General features: G+C 36.3%; 2 protein-coding genes and 1 non-coding gene across 4 annotated transcripts; 2 read left to right on the plus strand and 1 right to left on the minus strand.

The window, feature by feature from the left end:
* Window positions 1-17,204: 17,204 nt before the first annotated feature.
* LOC110803615 (pentatricopeptide repeat-containing protein CRR2, chloroplastic) lies at window positions 17,205-19,496 on the plus strand. The gene has a single exon (XM_022009138.2). The coding sequence runs from the start codon at window positions 17,377-17,379 to the stop codon at window positions 19,363-19,365; it is 1,989 nt and encodes a 662-aa protein (XP_021864830.1). The 5' UTR covers window positions 17,205-17,376; the 3' UTR covers window positions 19,366-19,496.
* A 123-nt stretch (window positions 19,497-19,619) lies between these two features.
* Window positions 19,620-25,090, minus strand: LOC110803614 (uncharacterized). 2 transcript variants are annotated; one of them, XM_056830925.1, is made up of 15 exons: window positions 24,931-25,090; window positions 24,723-24,810; window positions 24,569-24,615; window positions 24,027-24,116; window positions 23,878-23,931; window positions 23,667-23,744; window positions 23,507-23,575; window positions 23,262-23,417; window positions 23,053-23,179; window positions 22,224-22,261; window positions 21,740-21,829; window positions 21,482-21,586; window positions 20,570-20,740; window positions 20,034-20,143; window positions 19,620-19,935 (listed from the first exon to the last, which is right to left on the minus strand). In XM_056830925.1, exons 1-15 carry the CDS (start codon window positions 24,970-24,972, stop codon window positions 19,860-19,862), a joined length of 1,341 nt encoding a protein of 446 aa, XP_056686903.1. In that variant the 5' UTR covers window positions 24,973-25,090; the 3' UTR covers window positions 19,620-19,859. The 2 variants fall into 2 exon arrangements, with proteins under 2 accessions (XP_056686903.1, XP_021864829.1); XM_022009137.2 differs by having other exon boundaries at window positions 22,224-22,264.
* A 63-nt stretch (window positions 25,091-25,153) lies between these two features.
* On the plus strand, window positions 25,154-25,227 carry TRNAV-CAC (transfer RNA valine (anticodon CAC)). The gene has a single exon. It is a non-coding gene; the product is annotated as a tRNA-Val (tRNA).
* The last annotated feature ends 353 nt before the right edge of the window (window positions 25,228-25,580 follow it).

The following is a 25,580-nucleotide window of genomic DNA, read 5'->3' on the forward strand; positions in this document are numbered from 1 at the left end:
AGGCCATAAAATATAACCAATGTTTTGATGACAAAATTGAAAATTTGTTGATTTGCAAGAATGGGTTAACACCTATTGGTTGCAAATTGGTTTTAAGGATAAAAACCATCAAACATGGAATTGTGTTCACACACAAAGCTAGATTAGTTGCTAAAGGTTACAAGCAAAATTCACGGCGTGGATTGTGTTGAAACCTCATGCATAATCGTAATGCTCAAGTCTATAATTCAAGCAATGAGTGCATATTGGTACATATGGCAATTGGATGACAAAACATCTTCCTCAGTCAAATGTCGGAAGAAACTATGTACATGGCATGTCATAGGATTTGTGGATCCAAATAAATACTTGAAAACAAAAGCTAGCTTATGAAATCTAAGTACGGATTTGAGCAAGCAATTGGGAATTGGAATTGTATTTTAGTGAAGCTAATAAGTATTTTAGTTTCATAAAATGTACATAATTCTTATAGATATATAAGAAGTTCAGTGGGAGTACGTAAAACTTAATTGTTTCTATGTGTATCACACACATATCTCTCCATTGTGAAATAACATTCAAATGCTAATGACTTAGATTTGAGATTATTCATCAATGATGGACCATGGCGAAACTTAGTACATACTGGGTATTAAGATCTATTTACAAAGATCTTATGATATTGTTTTAGATTAAGTAATGGCATTTACTAAATCAGACACGAAAGACTCCATTGGAGATATTCAACCCACATGAATAAATCTAAGTAAAGAATGTTTGAACTATGTATAAGCATTTACTAAGTTAAACATCAAAGGATCTAGATTAGATTCTTCACCTATATTATATGTCAAAGAATTTAGCTGGATTCAGTATCTACTAAAATTGAATGAGCTAAAGTTACATGAATAGAATTCAATTGAGAATTATTCTGCAAAAGAATTTATCATGTATGATATAATGTGAGAATCGCCAAAAATGTATCGTATGGCTTTAGGCATAACGAACATATACCAATCTTTATTGGTCTAAGTGAAGATCAACTAGATTGAGATCAAGAAAAACTTATGGTGCTTGAAAAGGTACATAGGAATAGTTCTTGATTCAAGGAAATAAAGATATGCTAAATATTGATGCTACACGCATAAACACTGGCAAAGGATCAAGCAAGATTCCCTTGGAGTTAACCATTGGCAAGGACGAGCTATAGAGCATCGTGTTTTGAAAATGGCAACATGGATTGGAGACCATGAGTTGTTGCGTGGGAAATTAAATATTAATTTCTATGTTCTAAGATACAGCTGGAAAGTCTTGCACATATCTGTGAACTGATTGGATAAGTAAATCCAACCAAAGCATCACTAGCAACCTAAACAGTTGAAGTAGAAGTACTTATTGCCTAAGAAGCAATAAAACAGAGTTGTTTGTATTAATGAGTTCTTCATTGAACTTAGGTAGATCACATGTCTGCTGACTTGATGATTCTTCATTGAAAAATGCGTAGAACCACTCTTGTAGCTGGACAGACTAGATCACAAAATAAACATACTCAGAGGATCTTATCATCATATCTCGAGAACATTCGAGAAAAGGAGATTAAGATTGGCAAAGCATGATAACTAAACCTATGCAACAAGTGAGAAGCAACACTCACGTTGTAGCACTGGAAATCAAGCATAGCTTTGAATTCCATGAACTGTTTTAAAGATGGGTTTGAGGCCCATGGTTGTAAAACAATGGGGTTGAAAATTTATCATATATGAAATGTATTTTCATATTCCATTTAATCTTGGTTTAGTATTAAATGATGAGTCCCTTAAATTTGACAAAATATTCAAGATAGACTGTCAGGACCAGTCCTGTGACTAAGAAATGTCTATCAAGTGAACTTGAATGTCAAAAGTTGAAAATGGTCCCTGGTCGGAGTTTTCTATAAAGATGGACGCATAGAAAACGTTAGACGACTAGAATGCAAGATGACTAATAGTTCTGTTTCTTGAACTATGTGGACATGGCAATGTCACAATCATTTGTATAGATACTTACTTTGGGAAGACTAGTATTGGACAGACCTATGAAACTTTACTGTAAGAGATGAAAATCTGTCATAAGTAAATTTCATTAAAATTATTAGACACTAAATCCTCAATACCTGAGTGATTTGAGATTACTTGTTTGAGAACTGGTTACTTTGACGTTGACCAACCGTCGCACCGTAAAAGGAGGTTATAAAGGCAACGCTTAGGTAATCACCTATCAAACGAAGTCTAATCTCAAGATCGCAAGATTGGGATTGTCCTCCCATAAATGGGGATGAGATGCTTAAAAGTTGTACAAGGCCACTCGGAGAGCTAGAAACTGTAAAATGCATGGCCGTGCTCAAATGAATCATAGGCTATGATTATCTGTTTATTTGATCAGTTGAACTCTTAAACCGAGGAACACCTTTGGACATCATAAGGATGACAACTCTTACCTTATGTTCAAGAGCAAGCATCGAGCGACAAAGGAATTAGGTAATGCACACTTGTCCCTAAGGACAAGTGGGAGACTGAAGGAAATAATGCCCTTGGTCCAAGTATGCATATAATATTAGGTCTAATAAATGCGGTTCAGTATTAATTAACAAGTTAATAATTCAGTGAGATCAAGTGAGCTGAATGCCTAGCTAGAGGCCGCTTCAGTTCAAGTGGAATTAATTATATTAATCCACAGCTTACTCTTGACTGAACCCGTAGGGTCACACAAATAGTACGTAAACGGATCAAGTATTTAATGGCATTAAATACTCCATCTATGGATATTCGGAATCGACGGATCTTGGTTTCAGTGGGAGCTGAGATCGTCACAAGCAAGAAATGAATACTCCGGAAACGATGATATTGCCGGAAACGGAAATATGGATCGTATCGGAAATATAAATATTATCCAAGTCGTAGATGTTGCCGGAAACGGAAACATGGTACGTATCGGAAAATATTATTGGAAATGGAAATATTACCGGAATCGGAAATATTGCCGGAAACGGAAATATTGTCAGAATCGGAAATATTATCGGAATCGGAAAATAATTCCTGAAACGGAAATATTAAATATTTGTTCGAAACAGAAATTAATTCCGGAATCGGAAATATTAAATATTGTTCGTATCGGAAATGAATTCTGGAACCGGGAATTTAATCGGAAGCGCATCGTACGAATTAGCATCGGACGAGGCTTGCTAGACGAAGGCCCAGCACGAAGTCAGGCCCGCGCCCAGCAAGCCGAGCGCCCAACATGGAGCTGCCACAGCCTCGCCAGGCCAGGCCCAGCAAGGCCTTTGGCGCGCGCACGCTGAGCGTGTTGTTGGGCTGCGAGCAGAGACTGCTCGTGTGGGCCGCAAGGCCTGCGCGGGTGGTGCGATGCTCGTGGCCATACGATGCTCATGTTCGTAACGAATCCTAATCCTATCGGAATTCGTGTATTGATGAAATCCTAATCCTAATAGATTAAATTTATTATTTAGAGTTCAAATAGGATTCTAATTAATAAATCCAAATCCTAGTAGGATTATAATTCCTTTTCCATACCTCTATAAATAGGTGCCTAGGGTTATAATTGAAGGAAATAATGCCCTTGGTCCAAGCATGCATTCTATGTTAAGTCTAATAAATGCGGTTCAGTATTAATTAACAAGTTAATAATTCAGTGAGATCAAGTGAGCTGAATGCCTAGCTAGAGGCCGCTTTAGTTCAAGTGGAATTAATGATATTAATCCACAGCTTACTCTTGACTGAACCCGTAGGGTCACACAAATAGTACGTAAACGGATCAAGTATTTAATAGCATTAAATACTCCATCTATGAATATTCGGAACCGACGGATCTTGGTTTCAGTGGGAGCTAAGATCGTCACAGGCAAGGAATGAATACTCCGGAAACGATGATATTACCGGAAACGGAAATATGGATCGTATCGGAAATATAAATATTATCCAAGTCGTAGATGTTGCCGGAAACGGAAACATGGTACGTGTCGGAAAATATTATCGGAAATGGAAATATTGCCAGAATCGGAAATATTGCCGGAAACGGAAATATTGTCAGAATCGGAAATATTACCGGAATCGGAAAATAATTCCGGAAACGGAAATATTAAATATTTGTTCGAAACGGAAATTAATTCCGGAATCGGAAATATTAAATATTGTTCGTATCGGAAATGAATTCCGGAATCGGAAAATTTAATCGGAAGCGCATCGTACGAATAAGCATCGGACGAGGCCTGCCGGACGAGGCCCAGCACGAAGCCAGGCCATCGCCCAGCAAGCCAAGCGCGCCGCACAAACAGCCACGCCAGGCCCAGCGCAAGGCCAGGCCCAGCAGGCTGCGCGCAGCGCGCACAGCACGCGCAGTGCGCAGCGCGCAGCGCGCGCGGGCGCTGAGTGGGCTGCTGCTCGCGCGCACACATGAGGCCCATCGTGGCTGCCGTGCGTGTGTGTGCAAGTGTTTGTGTTCGTGCACGTTTCCTAAAACATGCAGAGTTCGGTTAATGATTAAATTCCTAATTCTATTTGATAAATTAATTAAAATTAGAGTTCTTGTAGGATTCTAGGTTTAATTAATTTGTATCTGAATAGGATTTCGATTCCCTTTCCATACCGCTATAAATATGAGGCTAGGGCTCACAATTTATAACAGGAGTTTCAAAGTATTCAAAGTGAGTTTTTGAGAGAAAAATTCAGCCACACATCTTGCTCAAAAGTGCCGAAAATTCTAGTACCTTAAGGGCGATTCTAGTTGGTCAATCTTAAGGCGGATCCGGACGTGCTGTGGACTATCTACGGAGGGACGACACTTGGAGTCCTAAAGACTTGTTCTTGCTCGGTTCGGGCGCAGCTAGGGAGGGCACGCAACAAAGAGTATGCATCTAATCTATGCTAAATAATTATGTGTAAATAATATGTTTTCCTGGGTTTATGGTTTTTCCGCATGATTTATGAATTGTCATATGTATCATAACCTAACAGTGGTATCACGAGCCCCTTATTATTTTCATAATCTAAATTGCATGAACATGGTTAAATATTACAAATTTGCAAGAATTAAAAGGGGTGATTAATTTTCGTAATTGTTAATTAATTGCAAATTGCGTTTATTTAATTATACGTACGCAGTTTTTCGGCAGTTTCTTCGTTACTCATCCGAATTGAGTGATTTTTGTGTCAATTCCGCATGTAAAAGGCATTCTAAAATTTTGACAAAAATAATATTTTTCTGCCGAACCCAGAATTCTCAAATTCGAAGCCTAACTATGAATTTTCGAAGGTTTTAGTTTTTCGAATGCAAAATTTCGTAAATTTAAGATGTTAAATTAAATATTTGCGATTCTTGTTGATAAATCTTGAATTTTTGATTGACCTACTGCATATGTTTAACAAGTTTGAATGCCTAGTCTTGTTAATTATGCAATCTAATTATTAATTATGATTAATTTGTTGAAAATTAGAATAATTTAGAATTAATTTGATTTTCATAATTAATTGTAATTTAATTAGAAACCTATGATTAAAAACCACCATAAAAATTGTAAATTTACGATAAATTTTAAGTTTTTATGACCTAGACTTGAATCCATAACAATCGGAAATCAATTGGATAATAAATTTTCGATTTTTTCGCCCTAAAATTATGAAATTAATATTATTTATTAATTTGTCATTAATTTTAAATATAAATTTTAAATTTTTATGCGATTCGTTCATATAACTTGCACTCACGAAGCAATGGACGCTTCGTGTTACCCTTAAGGGGTGTTGTATAATGCGGGCATGCGACGACGAGCAAGGGAGCTCGTCGCCCGTGCGGCACGAATGCAATGAGCAAGGGCGTAGTGCACGAGCACAAGGCAGCAGCCCTGCCTTGTGTCGTGTGCCACGACCAATGGACGAATGAGCATGGGCGTAGGGCGAGCCAAGGCAGTCGCGTGTGGGCAGCAAGCGAGCTGCGCCACAACGCGCGCTGCCTCGCACAAGAGCGCGCAGCCTCGCGCGCAGCGAGCGCAAGCTCGCGTGCCACGAGCGCTGCGCCTAGCATTGCTCGCGCGCACAGCGAGCGATGTCGCCCGCCCAGCGAGCGATGTCGCGCGCCCAGCGAGCGATGGCTCGCGCGCCCAGCGAGCGATGTCGCGCGCCCAGCGAGCGATGTCGCGCGCGCACTGCGAGCGATAGCCCGCGTGCGATGAGCGCTGGCGCGCGCAGCGAGCACCAATGCGTGCTGAGGCTTGCGATAGGGATGCAGCAGCTATGCGACGAGCGCATGGGCTGCGCGCACATGGCCAGCAATGGCTGTGTGCGTGCGGCCCATGGGCGTGCAACGCGTAGGGTGTTTGCGTTACGATTAAAGATCGTTTTGAATGTTTAATTTGAAAATTCCAGTTCACGTAATTTTAATTAATTTTAAAATTAATAATTTAAATTATTTTCTTGGATTTTAATTTTGAATATTGTAATTATAATAAATTTTATTTATTCTAATTATTTTACTAAAATTAAAATCATGAATTAATTTAAATACGACTGAAATTAAATTAAACTTTTGGATTCAATTATAAATTTATATGAGCTTTAAATTTTAATTAAATTTGTATGTTTCCGGTTAGACTAGAAATACATTTTTATGTTTAAAATTAGTAAAGCATATGAATTTATTGGTTTAAGTGGGAGCGTATTTTAGTCATAAACTCTTGATTAGGTCTACAAATCCTTAAGGTTAAAACAACTTGATTAGAATTAATAAGGACTGAATAATTGGTAGATTATTGGTGCCCTTGATTAATTGCTGCAAATGTTTACGTGATGCATAATATGTTTTACTAACCAGCTATGTGGGCCATTCATGATAATGAATGGGTGAATGGTATATATTGTATATGTACTGTTTTGCAGGTTATGAAGTGACTAGTATGGCCCAAATAGGATAGAAAATATGGTCTGCGTACCATTAATTTGAATGTAATTGGTCTAAAGTACCAAAGTTATTTTTCAATTCAAATATGGTCTGCGTACCATCAAATAGTTGTAATTAGTTATAGCTTATCCTATTTGAAGAAAATGGTGCCTCCCACGGAGATTTTCAAGACGGACTTTGAAGTTAAAGCTTCAAGATGAAGTCGGGCCATACTAGATCACATTTATCTTATGCATGCTTTAAGTTATTTATTGCTTTAAATATGTCTTAATTATGCATAAGATTGTGGCTTGATTATGTTGCATGATTAAGGATTTTAGTTCACTTAAAATCTAACCAACATAGTAAGAGCCTTAAGTTCCAAACTTAAAAATTGAGTTAAAAGGTGCCATGCCAAAATATACACTTGCTTGGATATCCTTTACATCAATCTAGTAATAGTTTTCGCTCAGCGAGGTGTTACTTATTGGTCCTAAAGGGGCAAGGTACACAAATAATTGTGAGTACATGTTAGTTTTGGTGAAACTCAACGATATAAGTAAGGAGTCCTTTTATGTCGTGGCAAAATCGATAGGTTTACCTAATAAGTTCTTAGACGTACCTATCAACCAAGAGTAGTTTCTAGACTATTAGCAAAAGGCTTTTGCTTACCTAAAATGTTTTAGGATTAAGTCGACAAACTGTGCTTAGTTCTTCAATGATTTTAGGATCTTGGAATCATTTTATTCACACCTGCCGGAACAATAAAATCGAATAAAATGCTAATAACTTGTTTGAATTGCATGGTTGCTTTAATTTCAAGTTATTATTCATGATAAATGTTTAGACTTTGCATGCTTCAATGAATGTTTTAATTATTGTTTATAATTAAATATCTTGCACTGCAATAAATCCTTTTAGAAAGGTAACAGTAAATTTCCTCGATTGGTAGTGAATCCAAGAACGATTCACGGAAATGAGAGAAAGTGAGCAATTTAAAGTGTACGTTTCTTATAGCGACTTTTATGGTTGTTTTCGAATATCAAAATCGAATGGCAAACCAATTGGTGCTTGTGAATTCAAAATACAATGTAGTTTTGAGATCGTAAAGCATTGAGTTTAAACGCCCAGCCTTACCAATGGTTAACAACCTAATATCGTTGTCCATTTAATTCTCGAATGAGTCTAGTCCCTAGACATTCGAATAGATCGATGCTTAGAGAACTTTAGAAGCTTCTGGTAAGATCATCTAGTTGAAACAAAATATTCAACATAAATTAAAATGGTAAAGAACCTTGTTGGTGACATTGGACATGTCTAACAAAGTATAAAAGTCAACACTAAAGAATTCAATTCTTAAGACTATAAGAAAGGGTACAAGAAATAGGAAAACGAGGAACAAATGAAAGGAATTTACGATTCCGTTTCTACCTATAAGTTTATGTTTAAAGAGAAGTGACCTAGCAATCAAACTTCCTTGGTATCATATACCGCTTGAGGTTCTTACTTCGGTAATAACTCAAACAATGGAAGCTAGGATACACTAATGACCTACAAGTGGGAAATGAAGCATGGCATTGCTACATTAATTGTAGGGTCATCTAGTTTGTTTTAAGTCCTTTCAAAGGCTGGAACTTAATGGCTACTTTGTTCAATAATCAGCATACCTAAATTTCTGTTTCAAACACAGAAAGACTCACATTCAGAAGAACAAAAACAATGTTTGTTTGTTTATTTGAATGAAATGGTCAATTACAGGTTGAGTCAATATGCTTGATTAAAACAAACAACTCTTTAAAGAACTTTACTAAGGTTCAAATCAAACCCTTGATTTGAGTTCCACTAATCTTTGGCATTGTTGCTTAGACCATATCAATAAGTTAAACTTCAAAAGCTCTATTTTGATGGACTTTTGAAAGTTCATTGATTTCTAGATCAATTTAAGACGACTAGTCTTACTTGTTGAAAGTAACAAAAGATATGAACTATTGTTAGAACGCCTAGACAATAGAGTTCAAAGCTAAAGAAAGATTTTATGACTTTATTATTTCACATGGATTTGAGTGAATATAGGTTTATTTACTCAAATGTGATATAAGTTGAATCTGTTTGGCTAGTTCAAAGATTCAGAAGTATAAAATCCACTCGGCAAGAAATCATAAAGATCTAGGTTAGATCATGTTGATGATTACTTGAGACCAAATATGATCATCAATGATTGTGTGTTGTAATTTCACAATCTAGCTCCATAAGATATGGCATATCTAAGTTGGAATGATCGAAGTCGATTCGTACTTGATTCGATCAATGATGGATCATAAAGACTTTTCCTTTAAATTCTAAAACAAAATGCTCAACTACCACCAAACTAAACTAAATTCGTCAAAGCTATTGAAAAGTAATTTCAGAATATCTTTTCGATAATATATATCTAGAGAGTTGCTAAATTCAGTGGGAGCTTAGTGTTTGTTATTCGACAAACTAAGGCCCAAGTATAGATATATGTTTCATTGTGATTTATTCAAATGAGACACAAGGGTATTGTTTCTACCACGAATTTTTGAGAACATAATGTTTGTTTGCTCGGAATAATGTCCTTTTGGAGATTCGTTTCCAAAATGACAAGTGGGAGAAAATAGACCTCGAAAGTCTTCGAGGCGAACAACAAACATAAACGGAAATTCCGGAGGCTTTTCGAAGTGCTTCAGAAAATCCGAACTTATTCTTTAAGGACTTTAGAAGTGGCTTTAAAGAATAGATATCTCTTAGAAGACTTTACAAGTGCTTCAAGGAGAACAGAATATTCAAAGGACTTTCAAGTGGCTATTGATATTCTATTGTTTGATGTTCTATACCCAAGTAGGCATAGAATTCAAGTCACTGAAACTATGAGATTCTTCTATTAGATAGTAAAGAAACATAGAGATCAGGTCAATGAAACTATGAGATTCTTCTATTAAATAGTGAAGAAACCTACAACTTGCAGTCAAACTATTATCATGTAGATTAATGAGTTTGTGACTTGTAAGAAAGCTATGACGAAACCTAGATTCCCTAAAATGGTTAGAGGCCATATATAGACTCAAATGTTTTAAATGGTTAGAGGCCATAAAACATACTCAATGTTTTGATGACAAAATTGAAATTTTGTTGATTTGCAAGAATGGGTTCACACCTATTGGTTGCAAGTTTGTTTTAAGGATAAAAACCATCAAACATGGAATTGTGTTCACACACAAAGCTAGATTAGTTGCTAAAGGTTACAAGCAAATTCATGGTGTAAATTGTGTTGAAACCTCATGCATAATCGTAATGCTCAAGTCTATAATTCAAGCAATGATTGCATATTGGTACATATAGCAATTGGATGACAAAACGTATTCCTCAATCAAATGTTGGAATAAACTATGTACATGGTATGTCATAGGATTTGTGGATCCAAATAAATGCTTGAAAGAGAAAGCTAGCTTATAAAATCTAAGTACAGATTTAAGCAAGCAATTGGGAATTGGAACTGTATTTTAAGTGAAGCTAATAAGCATTTTAGTTTCATAAAATATACATGATTCTTATACATATATAAGAAGTTTAGTGGGAGTACATAAAAACTTAATTGGTCCTATGTGTATCACACACATATCTCTCTATTGTAAAATAACATTCAAATGCTAATGACTTAGATTTGAGATTATTCATCAATGATGGACCATGGCGAAACTTAGTACATACTGGGTATTAAGATCTATTTACAAAGATCTTATGATATTGTTTTGGATTAAGTAATGGCATTTACTAAATCAAACACGAAAGTCTCCATTGGAGATATTCGACCCATGTGAATAAATCTAAGTAAAGGATGTTTGAACTATGTATAAGCATTTACTAAGTTAAACATCAAAGGATCTAAATAAGATTCTTAACCTATATTATATGTCAAAGAATTTAGCTGAATTTAGTATCTACTGAAACTAGATAAGCTAAAGTTACATGAATAGAATTCAATTGGGAATTATTCTGCAAAAGAATTTATCATGTATGATATAATATGAGGATCGCCAAAAACGTATCGTATGACTTTAGGCATGACGAACATATACCAATCTCTATTGATCTAATTGAAGATCAACTAGATTGAGATCAAGAATACTTATGGTACTTGAAAAGGTACATAGGAATAGTTCTTGATTCAAGGAAATAAAGATATGCTAAATATTGATGCTACACGCATAAACACTGGCAAAGGATCAAGCAAAGACCCTTTGGAGTTAACCATTGACAAGGGCGAGCTAAAGAGCATCGTGTTTCGAAATGGCAACATGGATTGGAGACCATGAGTTGTTGCGTGGGAAATTAAAATATTAATTTCTATGTTCTAAGATACAGCTGGAAAGTCTTCCACATATCTGTGAACTGCTTGGATAAGCAAATCCAAACAAAGCATCACTAGCAACCTAAACAGTTGAAGTAAAAGTACTTATTGCCTAAGAAGCAATAAAACAGGGTTGTTTATGTTAAAGAGTTCTTCACTGAACTTGGGAAGATCACCTATCTGCTGGCTTGATGGTTCTTCATTGAAAAATGCGTAGAACCACTCTTGAAGCAAGAAAAAGGTCTGCTAACTTGATGGTTCTTCATTGAGAAATGCGTCGAATCACCATTGTAGCGAGAAAGACTGGATCACAAAATAAACAAACTCGAAAAGATCTTATCATCATATCTCGAAGAACATTCGATGAAAAGGATATTAAGATTGGCAAAGCATGATAACTAAACCTATGCAACAAGTGAGAAGCAACACTCACGTTGTAGCACTGGAAATCAAGCATAGCTTTGAATTCCATGAATTGTTTTAGAAGATGGGTTTGAGGCCCATGGTTATAAAACATTGGGGTTGAACATTTATCATATATGAAATGTATTTTCATATTCCATTTAATCTTGGTTTAGTATTAAATGATGAGTCCCTTCAAATTTGACGATATATTCAAGATAGACTGTCAGGACCAGTCCTGTGACTAAGAAATGTCTATCAAGTGAACTTGAATGTCAAAGGTTGAAAATGGTCCCTAATCGGAGTTTTCTATAAAATCGGACGCATAGAAAACGTTAGACGACTAGAATGCAAGATGACTAGTAGTTCTGTTTCTTGAACTATGTGGACATGGCAATGTCATAATCATTTGCATAGATACTTACTTTGGGAAGACTAGTATCGGACAAGACCTATGAAACTTTACTGTAAGAGATGAAAATCTGTCATGAGTAAATTTCATTAAATTATTAGACACTAAATCCTCAATACCTGAGTGATTTGAGATTACTTGTTTGAGAACTGGTTGCTTTGACGTTGACCAACCGTCGCACCGTAAAAGGAGGCTATAAAGGCAACGCTCAGGTAATCACCTATCAAACGAAGTCTAATCTCAAGATCGCAAGATTGGGATTGTCCTCCCATAAATCGGGATGAGATGCTTAAAAGTTGTACAAGGCCACTCGGAGAGCTAGAAACTGTAAAATGCATGGCCGTGCTCGGATGAATCATAGGCTATGATTATCTGTTTATTTGATCAGTTGAACTCTGAAACCGAGGAACACCTCTGGACATAATAAGGATGACAACTCTTACCTTATGTTCAAGAGCAAGCATCGAGCGACAAAGGAATTAGGAAATGCACACTTGTCCCTAAGGACAAGTGGGAGACTGAAGGAAATAATGCCCTTGGTCCAAGCATGCATTCTATGTTAAGTCTAATAAATGCGGTTCAGTATTAATTAACAAGTTAATAATTCAGTGAGATCAAGTGAGCTGAATGCCTAGCTAGAGGCCGCTTTAGTTCAAGTGGAATTAATGATATTAATCCACAGCTTACTCTTGACTGAACCCGTAGGGTCACACAAATAGTACGTAAACGGATCAAGTATTTAATAGCATTAAATACTCCATCTATGAATATTCGGAACCGACGGATCTTGGTTTCAGTGGGAGCTAAGATCGTCACAGGCAAGGAATGAATACTCCGGAAACGATGATATTACCGGAAACGGAAATATGGATCGTATCGGAAATATAAATATTATCCAAGTCGTAGATGTTGCCGGAAACGGAAACATGGTACGTGTCGGAAAATATTATCGGAAATGGAAATATTGCCAGAATCGGAAATATTGCCGGAAACGGAAATATTGTCAGAATCGGAAATATTACCGGAATCGGAAAATAATTCCGGAAACGGAAATATTAAATATTTGTTCGAAACGGAAATTAATTCCGGAATCGGAAATATTAAATATTGTTCGTATCGGAAATGAATTCCGGAATCGGAAAATTTAATCGGAAGCGCATCGTACGAATAAGCATCGGACGAGGCCTGCCGGACGAGGCCCAGCACGAAGCCAGGCCATCGCCCAGCAAGCCAAGCGCGCCGCACAAACAGCCACGCCAGGCCCAGCGCAAGGCCAGGCCCAGCAGGCTGCGCGCAGCGCGCACAGCACGCGCAGTGCGCAGCGCGCAGCGCGCGCGGGCGCTGAGTGGGCTGCTGCTCGCGCGCACACATGAGGCCCATCGTGGCTGCCGTGCGTGTGTGTGCAAGTGTTTGTGTTCGTGCACGTTTCCTAAAACATGCAGAGTTCGGTTAATGATTAAATTCCTAATTCTATTTGATAAATTAATTAAAATTAGAGTTCTTGTAGGATTCTAGGTTTAATTAATTTGTATCTGAATAGGATTTCGATTCCCTTTCCATACCGCTATAAATATGAGGCTAGGGCTCACAATTTATAACAGGAGTTTCAAAGTATTCAAAGTGAGTTTTTGAGAGAAAAATTCAGCCACACATCTTGCTCAAAAGTGCCGAAAATTCTAGTACCTTAAGGGCGATTCTAGTTGGTCAATCTTAAGGCGGATCCGGACGTGCTGTGGACTATCTACGGAGGGACGACACTTGGAGTCCTAAAGACTTGTTCTTGCTCGGTTCGGGCGCAGCTAGGGAGGGCACGCAACAAAGAGTATGCATCTAATCTATGCTAAATAATTATGTGTAAATAATATGTTTTCCTGGGTTTATGGTTTTTCCGCATGATTTATGAATTGTCATATGTATCATAACCTAACAATAATTTATAGAGACAATTGAAGTATTCAAAGGTAAGATTTTCAAGAAAAATCAGCCACTCTCTTGCCCCTATTTAGCCGAAATCTATACTACCTTAAGGGAGATTCTAGTTGGTCAAGCTTAAGGCGGATCCGGACGTGCTGTGGACTATCTACGGAGGGACGACACTTGGAGTCCTAAAGACTTGTTCTTGTCCGGTTCAGGCGCAGCTAGGGAGGGCACGCTACAAAGTGTATGCATCTAAACTATGCTAAATGATTATGTGTAAATAATATGCTTCCTGGATTTATGGTTTTTCCGCATGATTTATGTTTTGTCATATGTATCATAACCTAACATCTATAATTACAGTGATCACTTTGAGAAGATAACCAACAGTTATCGAATGAAATATTTTATATGATATTATATACGCATGATGTGATAATCCAGGTCATCCGGGTTTAAGAACACCCGTTATGAGAATTTGAAAACTCTTATCAAATAAAATTTTATGTGCTGACACTCCTCATATGTTGTATATATTCAAAGGCAGGACAAAATGATGAGGTTGAGTTGTATTTCAATCGAATAGTTATAATGAATCGATTGAGAAAATAAATACAAGAGATATTAATGATTTTGAAAAATTGTATAATGATAGGTGATTTGAAGTTCACCATGATAGTAAGTGACATGAAGTTCACCAGAATGAAAGTAGGTGACTTGAAGATCACCAGTAAGTTTACAAGTATTTTGTGATTGATTTAAGTATCATAAATAAGCATTATAAATCTCTTGATCGGGGCAATCATACGTCAGCACGAAAAGAGAAAATATGAAGAAAACAATTGCATATTATATCTACTCCCCATAATCAATGTTGATCTCATGAAGAGAACAAAAGTATGTAATATTTATCAAACTACACGTTGAAAAGTGTATTATTTAGTTGGTGAAATTTTTTATGCCCCATAACATATTGAAAATATTTTTCCAACTTAGGGGGAGACGAGCAAGAATAAGTTGGCAAAATTGAAAGATAATAAATTGCTCCCCATATGAGTAAGTGTACATGCCAGCTTTATGTCCTCGAAGTATGTTTGGACATAAATATCTATGACTTGATTGTGTTAAATTGTTACATGTTCAAAAGCATAAAGGTGTATGATAGTCATAGTGCTCGATGTTGCATATAGTAAGTGTTGAGAAATATATATCTTGCCAATATTTATTTAAATCACTACACCTGAAGTGTAGATTATATATACGTTTCCAACATAGTGATTATATGATAAGGATGGCAAGATAATGCAGTTGATGATATTTTTGAAAATAAAGAAAACACTATTAATTATATAGTGTATGAAATACCCTTCAAGTGGTATAGATATCTGAACAATAATAGATGGTCCGTGAGAAAAAAAATGAATGGTACCTATTGAATAAGTATTCAGATATCATTGATGAATAGCATGCAAAATATATGTTGAAGAATTTTGATGATGCCGGTAGATGATGGAACCGAAATATAATGCATATGCGAGAAATAATGAATTTTGAATAGGGGATCGTAAATCTATGTCTGTTTCGATGTAGACATAATTATAATGATCAAATGAGCTCATGGGCCTGAAGTCCAACAAGTTATGGATTTGAAATATCCACACTGTACAATGTTTTGCATTTTAGTCCTACATTCATATACATATGTAGTTAATAGGTAAATGCATCATTCATCATACATTTAGTTTGTTTTATGTTTTATCATGGTATGATATAGAATTATCTAGTTATAATTTCATGTAACATGTTTCAAAACTATTATGATGTCGTATATGAAATATGAATCCAAATAATGGTAATTAAGACGAATTTGCAACTTTATGGAAATTTATAAGATGAGATTCCTGCTTCATTGGGCTAGTAGTTGCAAAAGAAATATAATATTGATTTAATATTATGTTATGAATCATGCAAATAAGAAAAGTTCCTAGAGAACTTATTCATGATGTTCTTAAACATCTAGCCTTTTGAGTTTTGCATACAAACATCCCAAACTCTAAAAGAGTGTTTTTGGAATGTCGTCTCAACCAGTAGTTTGAGTACTTGAGAGTTTTGAAATATACATATTAATTTATTCATGAAAGAATTCTTGTACAAATAGGAATCATCTTAAAATATAAGATAAAGATATGTAATGTCCTTCCAATGGATAATATGTCATGGTCCTGAAGAACCATAAATAACATTATTAGCTATATTATACCTCCAAGTTGGACGATGATATTGTTATTTATCATGTATTGACATGAAAATATGATATAAAAAAAAAACTACAATTTATGACCTCCAGAAGAAGGTATATATGTCCAATATGTATGGATAAGTCTTGTAATATCATACACAAGAAAATGTATTTATCTCAGGTGAAGCTAAAGAATTATTATATTATGCATCGGGAAAATCGAAAACAGATGTATCGAATGAGATAGAGAAAAACACATGATCTTAGAGGTATTATTTTCAAAAAAATTGAAGATTCAAGTTAAGCTTTGGAGAATCAATTTCCAAGGAACTTCATGCTGCTACATTTGTGAAGCTACTCAACAATATTGGATGGATTGCACAAAAAGATCTCAATTGATGTATTTATCAGGGGGAGAAATACGCGTTGCACTCTTTTTCCCTTAACCAAGGTTTTGTCCCACTGGATTTTCCTGGTAAGGTTTTTAATGAGGCAACATTTCAAGCGTATTATGAAGAGCGATGCACTCTTTTTCCTTCACTAGGTTTTTATCCCACATAGTTTTCCTAGTAAGGTTTTAACGAGGCATAATCTTCAATAATGGACATCCAAGAGGGGGTGTTATGAAATATTATATAGATACACATTATACCCCTAGTATCTTTCTGGAATATTCTAGATCTAGGGTTTATTGTTCTCCAAGCAAACCCTATTCTATTGTATGTATATATAGCCTGTTGTTCATGGAATAAAACACACAGTTGTTCTCTCCCAATTTCCTCTCTTTCTCTCTATTTCACAACACATACAACAAATTTTTTTTTTTTTTAATCGAATTTTTCAATCAAAGAGAACGCTAAACATTACATTTCACATTTTTTTTCATAACAAATAAATAGACATTTTTATGAGGGTGGAAAGATTTTTTATTTTTTTATAAAAAGGAGAAAATAACACTTTTTTCTCTTTGTCATCAAACAAAAATTATCTTTGGTTTGGCTCCTTCATACAACAACTGCTAACTGCTTATCTATGCCACCACAAAAATTTGAGGTTTTGAAACCCTTGAAATTCAAATAAAATTTGAACAACAAACCAAATTGAATCAACCAAAACATTCCTCTCAATGTGATGTGGGTACTTCACTCTCCCCAAATTATCCAACCACCAATCTCTCCCTTACAATTTAATCACAGAACAGCTTCCATCACTGCAAAACCACCCAGCACCACCTTCATTTGCTGTTTCTCCACCACCTCCGCCGCCAAATCCGCCGTTGAAACCACCAATAAAAACTCCGTAATCCAGTTATTATGCAAGAAAGGCAATCTGAAACAAGCCCTTCAACTTCTTTCTCCGGAATCGAACCTGACCCAACAAACTTACGAGCTCTTAATCCTCTCTTGTTCCCTCCATAAGTCTTTTCCCGACGCTTTTGCAGTTCATCGTTACCTTATTGCTAATGGGTTTGATGAAGATCCCTTTTTAGCGACTAAATTGATTGATATGTACACGGAATTGGAGTGTATTGAGTATGCACGCCAAGTGTTTGATAAAATTCCTAGGAGAACTATTTATACTTGGAATGCTATTTTGCGTGCTCTTACGTTGGCTGGATATGGGGTAGAGGCATTGAGTATTTATAGGGAGATGAATAGGATTGGGATGCCTTGTGATAGGTTTACTCATACCTATGCACTTAAGGCTTGTGTTGTGTCGGAATCAATGACTTCGTTGTTAAAGAAAGGAAAGGAGATTCATGGCCAGATTTTGCGACATGGGTATGAAACACATGTTCATATAATGACAACTTTGCTAGATGTGTATGCTAAGTTTGGGAATGTGGTGCACGCGAGCTATGTTTTTTATGCGATGGCGGATAAAAATGTTGTTTCGTGGAGTGCTATGATTGCTTGTTATGCTAAAAATGAGAGGCCATTGGAGGCATTAAATCTTTTTCATGAGATGGTATACGAGATTAGTGAGTTTGCACCCAATTCAGTCACTATGGTGAATGTGGTTCAAGCTTGTGCTGCTCTTGGTGCTTTGGAACAAGGCAGGGTGATACATTGTTATATATTGAGAAGAAATCTGAATTCCATTCTGCCAGTTACTAGTGCCCTCATGACTATGTATGCAAGATGTGGGAAACTTGAGATAGCACAGAAGATTTTTGACCAGATGGATAACAGGGATGTTGTTTCGTGGAATACGTTGATTTCTAGTTATGGAATTCATGGTTTTGGCATGAAGGCTGTTAGCATATTTAAGGAAATGCTTAATAGAGGAGTTAAACCCACCGCCATCTCATTTGTGAGTGTGTTAGGAGCTTGTAGCCATGCAGGGCTTGCAGATGTGGGGAAAAGGTTATTTAATTCAATGGTTGAGCAACATGGGATTTCTCCCAGTGTAGAGCACTATGCATGCCTGGTGGATATATTAGGGCGTGCCAATCGATTAAAAGAAGCAGCTAAAGTTATACAAGACATGAAGATGAAGCCAGGACCGCAAGTTTGGGGTTCTCTCCTTGGTTCATGTAAGATTCATTGTAATGTGGAGTTTGCAGAGAGAGCAAGCGCTCAACTATTTAAGCTTGAACCTACTAATGCTGGAAATTACGTACTGTTAGCTGATATTTATGCAGAAGCCAGAATGTGGGATGAGGTAAAGAGAGTGAAGCAGCTTCTAGACACGCAGGGACTTGAGAAGGTTTCAGGCCGAAGTTGGATTGAGGTGAGAAGGAAGATATACTCATTCACGTCAGTTGATGAGCTTAATCCCCAAATTGAGTTGATTCGTGCTCTTTTGGCTGAGTTTTCTGGGGAGATGAAGCAGCAAGGATATATCCCACAGACTCAACTTGTTCTTTATGACCTTGAAGAGAAGGAGAAGGAACGAATTCTCTTGGGACACAGTGAAAAACTGGCTGTTGGTTTTGGACTTATAAATACTAGCAAGGGAGAAACCATAAGAATCACTAAGAACTTGAGGTTATGTCAAGATTGTCATACTATGACCAAGTTTATCTCCAGATTTACTGGTAGGGAGATCATGGTTAGGGATATTAATCGCATTCATCATTTTCATGATGGTGTTTGTTCCTGTGGCGATTACCCCTAGTCTCATGTAAAATTATACTTTAAACTTTATTCAACATAAACAAATCTCAGTTGGAACAAGAGAAACTTTGTATGTTGTACAGTAACCACAAGAAAATTTAATACTCTTCTTGTTCACATGACAATGTGCTACCTATCTTTGTAGTCTAACAGAGTCAAATTTGTTTTGTTATAAGTATTAAATCTTTTTAAAAAGATTGTTAGTGTTTCAAATTATACCATATAAAGGCATTCATCGAAATCATGAAAGCAAGCTCCCAACAATGATGCGAGTAAAATTAACTCCCAACAAGTGACAAATTAATCAATTCAATAGCTTCTTTGATTCAAGTGTCACGTTGTAGTCCTAGGAAATAATACATTAAATACAGAAAGAACATAACAATTAACAAGCTCCCTCAATAATAGTCCGTTTCTAGTTTTCTGGTAAATTGTACATATTCTCTGTAATATTAAGTACACCGTACAACAAATTGAACAATGAACATTCCCACATCACTTCACAAAGACAGCTCTGTCATGCTTCGCCTTCAATAGATTGCTCTCAATATTTCGCAATACCGGTTTATAGCTGTAATTTTTTAAACAATCCACCCCACATATGTCAGAGTTAGATACTTTAAAACAAAAATTCCTCATCTGGCGTATTTTAAAGAGGAAAAAACTTACAGGCGTGCAAGACCCGTGTAGGCCCGCGAGGTTTGTTGCAGTTGCAAAGAAAGTTGCATGATCTCTGCAGATAAACTTTCTCCTCTGCTTTGCTCCCTAAGCAGTTGACCCTGAATACAGAATTGCAGATGCAAATCAAATCTCTCAGGGACATTAGAAGATGCTATAACTCACAGCTCATAATTACTAATCATATTCCCTCCATCTGGAAATAATTGGTACGTGCAATTTGAGATGTTTGGAAAAGTCGTTACCTTTCCTAAAATTGTGTTGGTTTATACCTGATTAGATCTCCTAATGTATCAACATGTGAAAAAATTGATGGGGAAGTATAAATCACACAATTATAGTAAGGGTCTTCCTATAAACTTGTCACATCCTCATGAAGGGTAGGCACGATGTGACAATTAGTTATAGGGAGTACATGATAAAAAAAGCTGAGAAAGAAATCCTGCAAGTTTTTAAGGTACATCAAAAGAAACTCATGCATTCCAGACAAGAAAGAGTCAAGAGTGGCAAGAATATAAAATACTAACCTTGAGGTTCAGTATTTCATCTGATCCAGTATCACTTCCACCATGATTATTTTTTCCAGATGAGCCGTTAATCATTTGTCCCCCATTTGAAGACATAATATTGATCTGTTCTGTTCTCAGCTTGTCTAGCATTCCTCGGAGTTCTTCATTTTGCTTCAGACATTCTTTGACCTGAATTAATACATTATCAGGCAGGTACAGTTTTGTTATTAACACAACAAAATATAGTGTAGCACCAATACTCTCATTGAGGTCAACCTTCCTGTTACTGGAACTTCGAAAACTCAGGAAAACCCCTTCTTATAGATGGCCAACACGTTCTTCCCCTAAACATTTCTTTAAACTCTCAAAATGACCTTCTATTTTTCTAGTCTGTCTATAAAAAAAACCTAAACTAACACTGTTACCTTCTTGATATACATTGTTCTTAATTACTGGCCAAAAACGTTAGATTTCTGGGTAAAATTAAAACTACTTATAGTTTCACACTTTCAATTAGTTTCCACACATCCTAATTGTCTGGAAATTGTGTTTCCTTGTTTATCGGACTCTATGTTTCAGTTTCTAATTTCTGATTCCATACAACATACTAATGTACTACCAAAATTTTGCAGACACCAAAACAAGAAAAGTGCATCATATAAATCAGGATAAAAGAACAACTTGATAGTTAAGGCCTCCATGCAATAAAGGGCTACAATTCTTATATTATGCAATACAGACTTTCTTGAAAAGTTAACTCAGCAGCTCAAGTTTTAGATCGTAGTTTTAGAAACATCATAGCATTGATGCTATCAAAAGTGGACATCTGACAAGACAGAAAAAAGGGTAGGATTTGAAGCACAAATAGCTATCTGTGTACAATGCCTCAGATTATGAACATGTAGAAAAACTTCAAGCAACTTAAATCACCTGAGTCTCCCAGTGTGAGGCCACACCCACAGCCTCCTGATAAGCAGATGTCAGGTTTGAATTTTCCTCAAAGAGCTTCTCTATCTCTGAAGATTGTGAATCAATCTGCAAAAAACATAGCCTAACTTGAGCAAAGGGAAAGAAAATAATATTGCATTTAGGAAAAAGAACGGGATAGGGGTAAAAAAAAGGATTATGTTCTATATTAATAAGGCAAGAAAGCTTTCCAGCCAAAATTAATGAGGCAAGAGAGGTTACCTCTAGCAGAAGCTTCTGCCTCCCCCCTTCTAATCTCTCAAGCATTACTGCCATATCGTGCAACTGATCCTCAAACTTCTCCTTGTCTTGCTACAAGATTTCGAAAAGATAAGCATTCATTTTGAAGGCACTTCATTGAAGCAAAGAAAGAGAAGTCCACAGAGATGTGTTGACTGAAACATTATACTAGTAGTATGTACATGACTCTTTTGATCCGTGTATCAATTCAATGTCAAATTTATTACAAGGTTTAAATTCTTTAGTCAAAACTGGAATAAAATTCCAAGACTTGACTAGTTCTATCATTTCAATTCCATTTTTAGAGTCTGCTCAAAGATCCCACTTTAAAAGAACGACTAAGCATGAACTCAATATGTTAACATGAAAAGTGAGATATAAGGTACAGCAATCACAGATTGCTTTGAACACACAAATACAAGGAAAAATGTAATTGGGAATCAATATGAAGAGGAATCTGGCTGACCAAGGTATATGTCTTCGATGATGTTTTCTCTGCAGCATCTTCTGCAACAAATACAAACAAAAATATTAAAAAAACAAGTCACTAGATGATGTCAGTAATAATTTAGAAAAGGCAATCTATAGATCCCTAGCTCGCAATTAAACACTTGGATACAAAACCATTGACTCTTCCCATTGAAAGAAAACAGAAAGGTCCCTGTCAAGCTTTTCCCAAATTACCAACATTCATAAATTGATTGAAACATGGCAGCAAGTCATTAATCATCATCCATTATTCCTGACAGTGTGGTACAGTATAAGAGTAATAAAACGATTTTTAGACGTGAACATCAAATGTAGTACTCCGTAAAACGTTTTCTATGAAATTATGCCGAATGGCTTTGAATTACAATCTCTAAGAGGATGTGCATAGGTCATGGCTCTCCAACTAGCTCTCCACTCTCTATCTCTCTATACCACTATTTCTCTACAAGACATCCTCAAGAGCCCCAATATTGGTAAGTGCATCTACATGAAGGGATACACCTAATTGTGGTCCCATAAAAAAATAAAGAGTTATGGACACATGTCATGCTATGATAGATAGAGCTAGCTCTCCAAATAAATGAAGTGGTTCTGGGCCAAGAGCCACCCTTAAGTGGCTCTCTATGAAGAGCTACTCAAGAGCCATTCAAAAACCCCAATGCTGGGGTAGAGTTAGCTCTTAACTAGCTCTTATTTTCTCTCTCGTTTGAGAGTAATTTCAAGAGCCCCAATGTACATGCTCTAATGAAAAATACCCTCCCCCCCCCCCCAAAAAAAAAAAAGTAAATCAAGTTTACAAAGATTACCTGATATTTTTCTTGTCAATTCTGTAAGCTTCAATTCCAAATCCTGCTTTTCAGACATAAGAGCAGCAACTCGAACTTGCTCTTCTTCTAACCTTTGTTGCTCTTGATTCCTAAGTTTTGACTCCCTCTGACAAGATTCATCATCAGAGATCTCCAAGATACAATAAAGAAAGAAAATCATTAACATGTTTTGTCAAACCAGCACTCACTTCTAACTCAAATTTCAGGTTAGCTAACTCCTTTTCTAATGAATGTATGTGATCTGGTGGGTTTCCCATAGCAGCCATGCCACTAGCAGAATCGTTGAATGCTTGTCGCTGAATGGAATTGAGTTCGGCTCTTAAAGCAGCTGCATCTTCTTCGGCCTATTGCAAGACATCGATTAAAAGGAAGGATAGCAAATTTTTATCTTTTACTAAATGGGAAAAAAAAAAAAAAAAAAGCCTCAGCATACTCGGTACTGTTCTTCTTCGGCCTCCTTAAAACGCCTTTTCAAAGTACGAATCTGCGCTGAGAGATCCTCCTACACTAAAATACCAGATTCAATACGGGTACAAAACCATAACTTAAAAAGCATCTCCATAAAACAAAGATATCCTTCTGAGAGTCCATACCCGTGCAACAACTGCTGCATCTTTCTCCATTGCAACATCCCTAAGTGCTTTCCTCAAAGATGGTACTGTGTTCTGCTCCTGCATTCCACAGAGAAAACCAATACAGCCCTCTATTAGAAACCCTTATCCTTCTCCCCAACACAAAGCTACACTAATTCTCCATACATCACCAAGAAAACCATAAGTGAGCTGAAATATCTAATATGCCTACCAGATCACTTAATCGTGTTTGCAGCGTCTCACACTCCACTTCTTTTGCCTGAAGCTGCATTGGGAAAAGAAAAATATAAATCCAGATGTAAATTCAGGAGCCTGGTGTAAGTCTTGAAAAATAATATCTATAAATTCAACTTAAAAAACCTTGGAGCTCAGTCTGTTATTCTCATCTTCAAACTCTACATTCTTCTGCTGCAAATCCTTCAGCTGTGCTACTAAACTACCAATATCGTTCTGTATAGCACATTAACAATTAACAACAAGATCAACCTCTACCTCAAAAGCTGAACCTGAGGTGTTTAACCCGCCAAAAAATAAATCCCCCAAAAAATTGAAACTTTCTGCAATCCTTTTATGTAGATCCTAATACAATACTGCCGATAACGTTCTACGCAACAACACATGGAAAATTATAGCATAAGCATATCATCTATAGCTGATTCTGAGCAATATAACCACACATTATTTTCATTGTTGACAAAGACTGAAACTTTAGGGCTACGTATGAATGTATCCTTAAAAAAGAACAAATTCTAGAAGCAACTATAGTATCAGACATTTTGCTCAAATTCCCTGAAAAATGGCATTAAAGTTATAAAGATTGAAACTTTAATGCACAAGAAATTTGAATATATTCTAGCAGAAATTCCAATGTTAAAAATGAGCTAATATTTGAAAATATATACCTCAGAAAACCTGGAAACGCTGTCAGATTTTTTGATCTCACCATTGTCTACAATTTAATTAATCAAAGAAATCAATCCAAATTCAATATTTCTAATCAAGATAAGCTCTTTAAGGAAATCCGAAAGAAACAAAAATGATAACTGTGAGAATTACCAGGTGGGTTAGAAGAAGTACTAAGATCGGATCCAGAGGATACTTTTTTCAGCCTTTCTGCAGCTCTCTTCTGTCGAATTTCTTCCAACTAAATCAAATTCAAAATTAAAAAGGGGGAAAGATCATTTTTTTAAAAAATTATTTTTATAGATTATGAATTAATGAATGTAAAAGAAGAAAACAAAAGTGAAGGTTTAGATTGAATTACAGTTCGTCGACCAAGAGATGCATGGTGGTACTGCGCGCTCATTGCGTTTTTCCAGGGGAGAGAGAAAGTGACAGATTTTGGCCGGAAGATGTTACCGATTAAGGTGACGGAGGATTTTTATTTGTGTAAAATTTAGTTCGTATTCGGAAATCTAATGAAATTTTGATACTAGATGATGAGAGTATTTAAAGTAGTATGTACTTAATAATTATGTTACCAATAAGTCTGGGTGGTGTAGTCGGTTATCACGCTAGTCTCACACACTAGAGGTCCCCGGTTCGAACCCGGGCTCAGACAACATAATTCTTGATTTTTGAACTCTTGTTTCGGCTCCATGATTTCAATATTGGTTTTCTATTTTTTCAAAGTTGATTCAGTTTTGGTTTTCTATTTTCTCAAAAGTCAAAACTGTTTCACTTTTAGTTTTCAATTAGCTAAAACTTAGGGGCCGTTTGGTTCACACGGGGTAAACGGAATGTAATCAAGAAAGGGTTTGAAAAGGAATGGAATGGAAAACCCTTTCTTGACACAAGTTGTTTGTTTTGTGAAAAATCACAATGAAACGTTCTATAACACCACCACCCCTTTTTCTTCAATCGACAAAAACCACCACCACCATCCCTCTGCCACCTCTACATTCGGTTGATTTC

This window comes from Spinacia oleracea, chromosome 6 (genome assembly GCF_020520425.1).
Source record: "Spinacia oleracea cultivar Varoflay chromosome 6, BTI_SOV_V1, whole genome shotgun sequence".
Classification (NCBI taxonomy): Eukaryota; Viridiplantae; Streptophyta; class Magnoliopsida; order Caryophyllales; family Amaranthaceae; genus Spinacia; species Spinacia oleracea.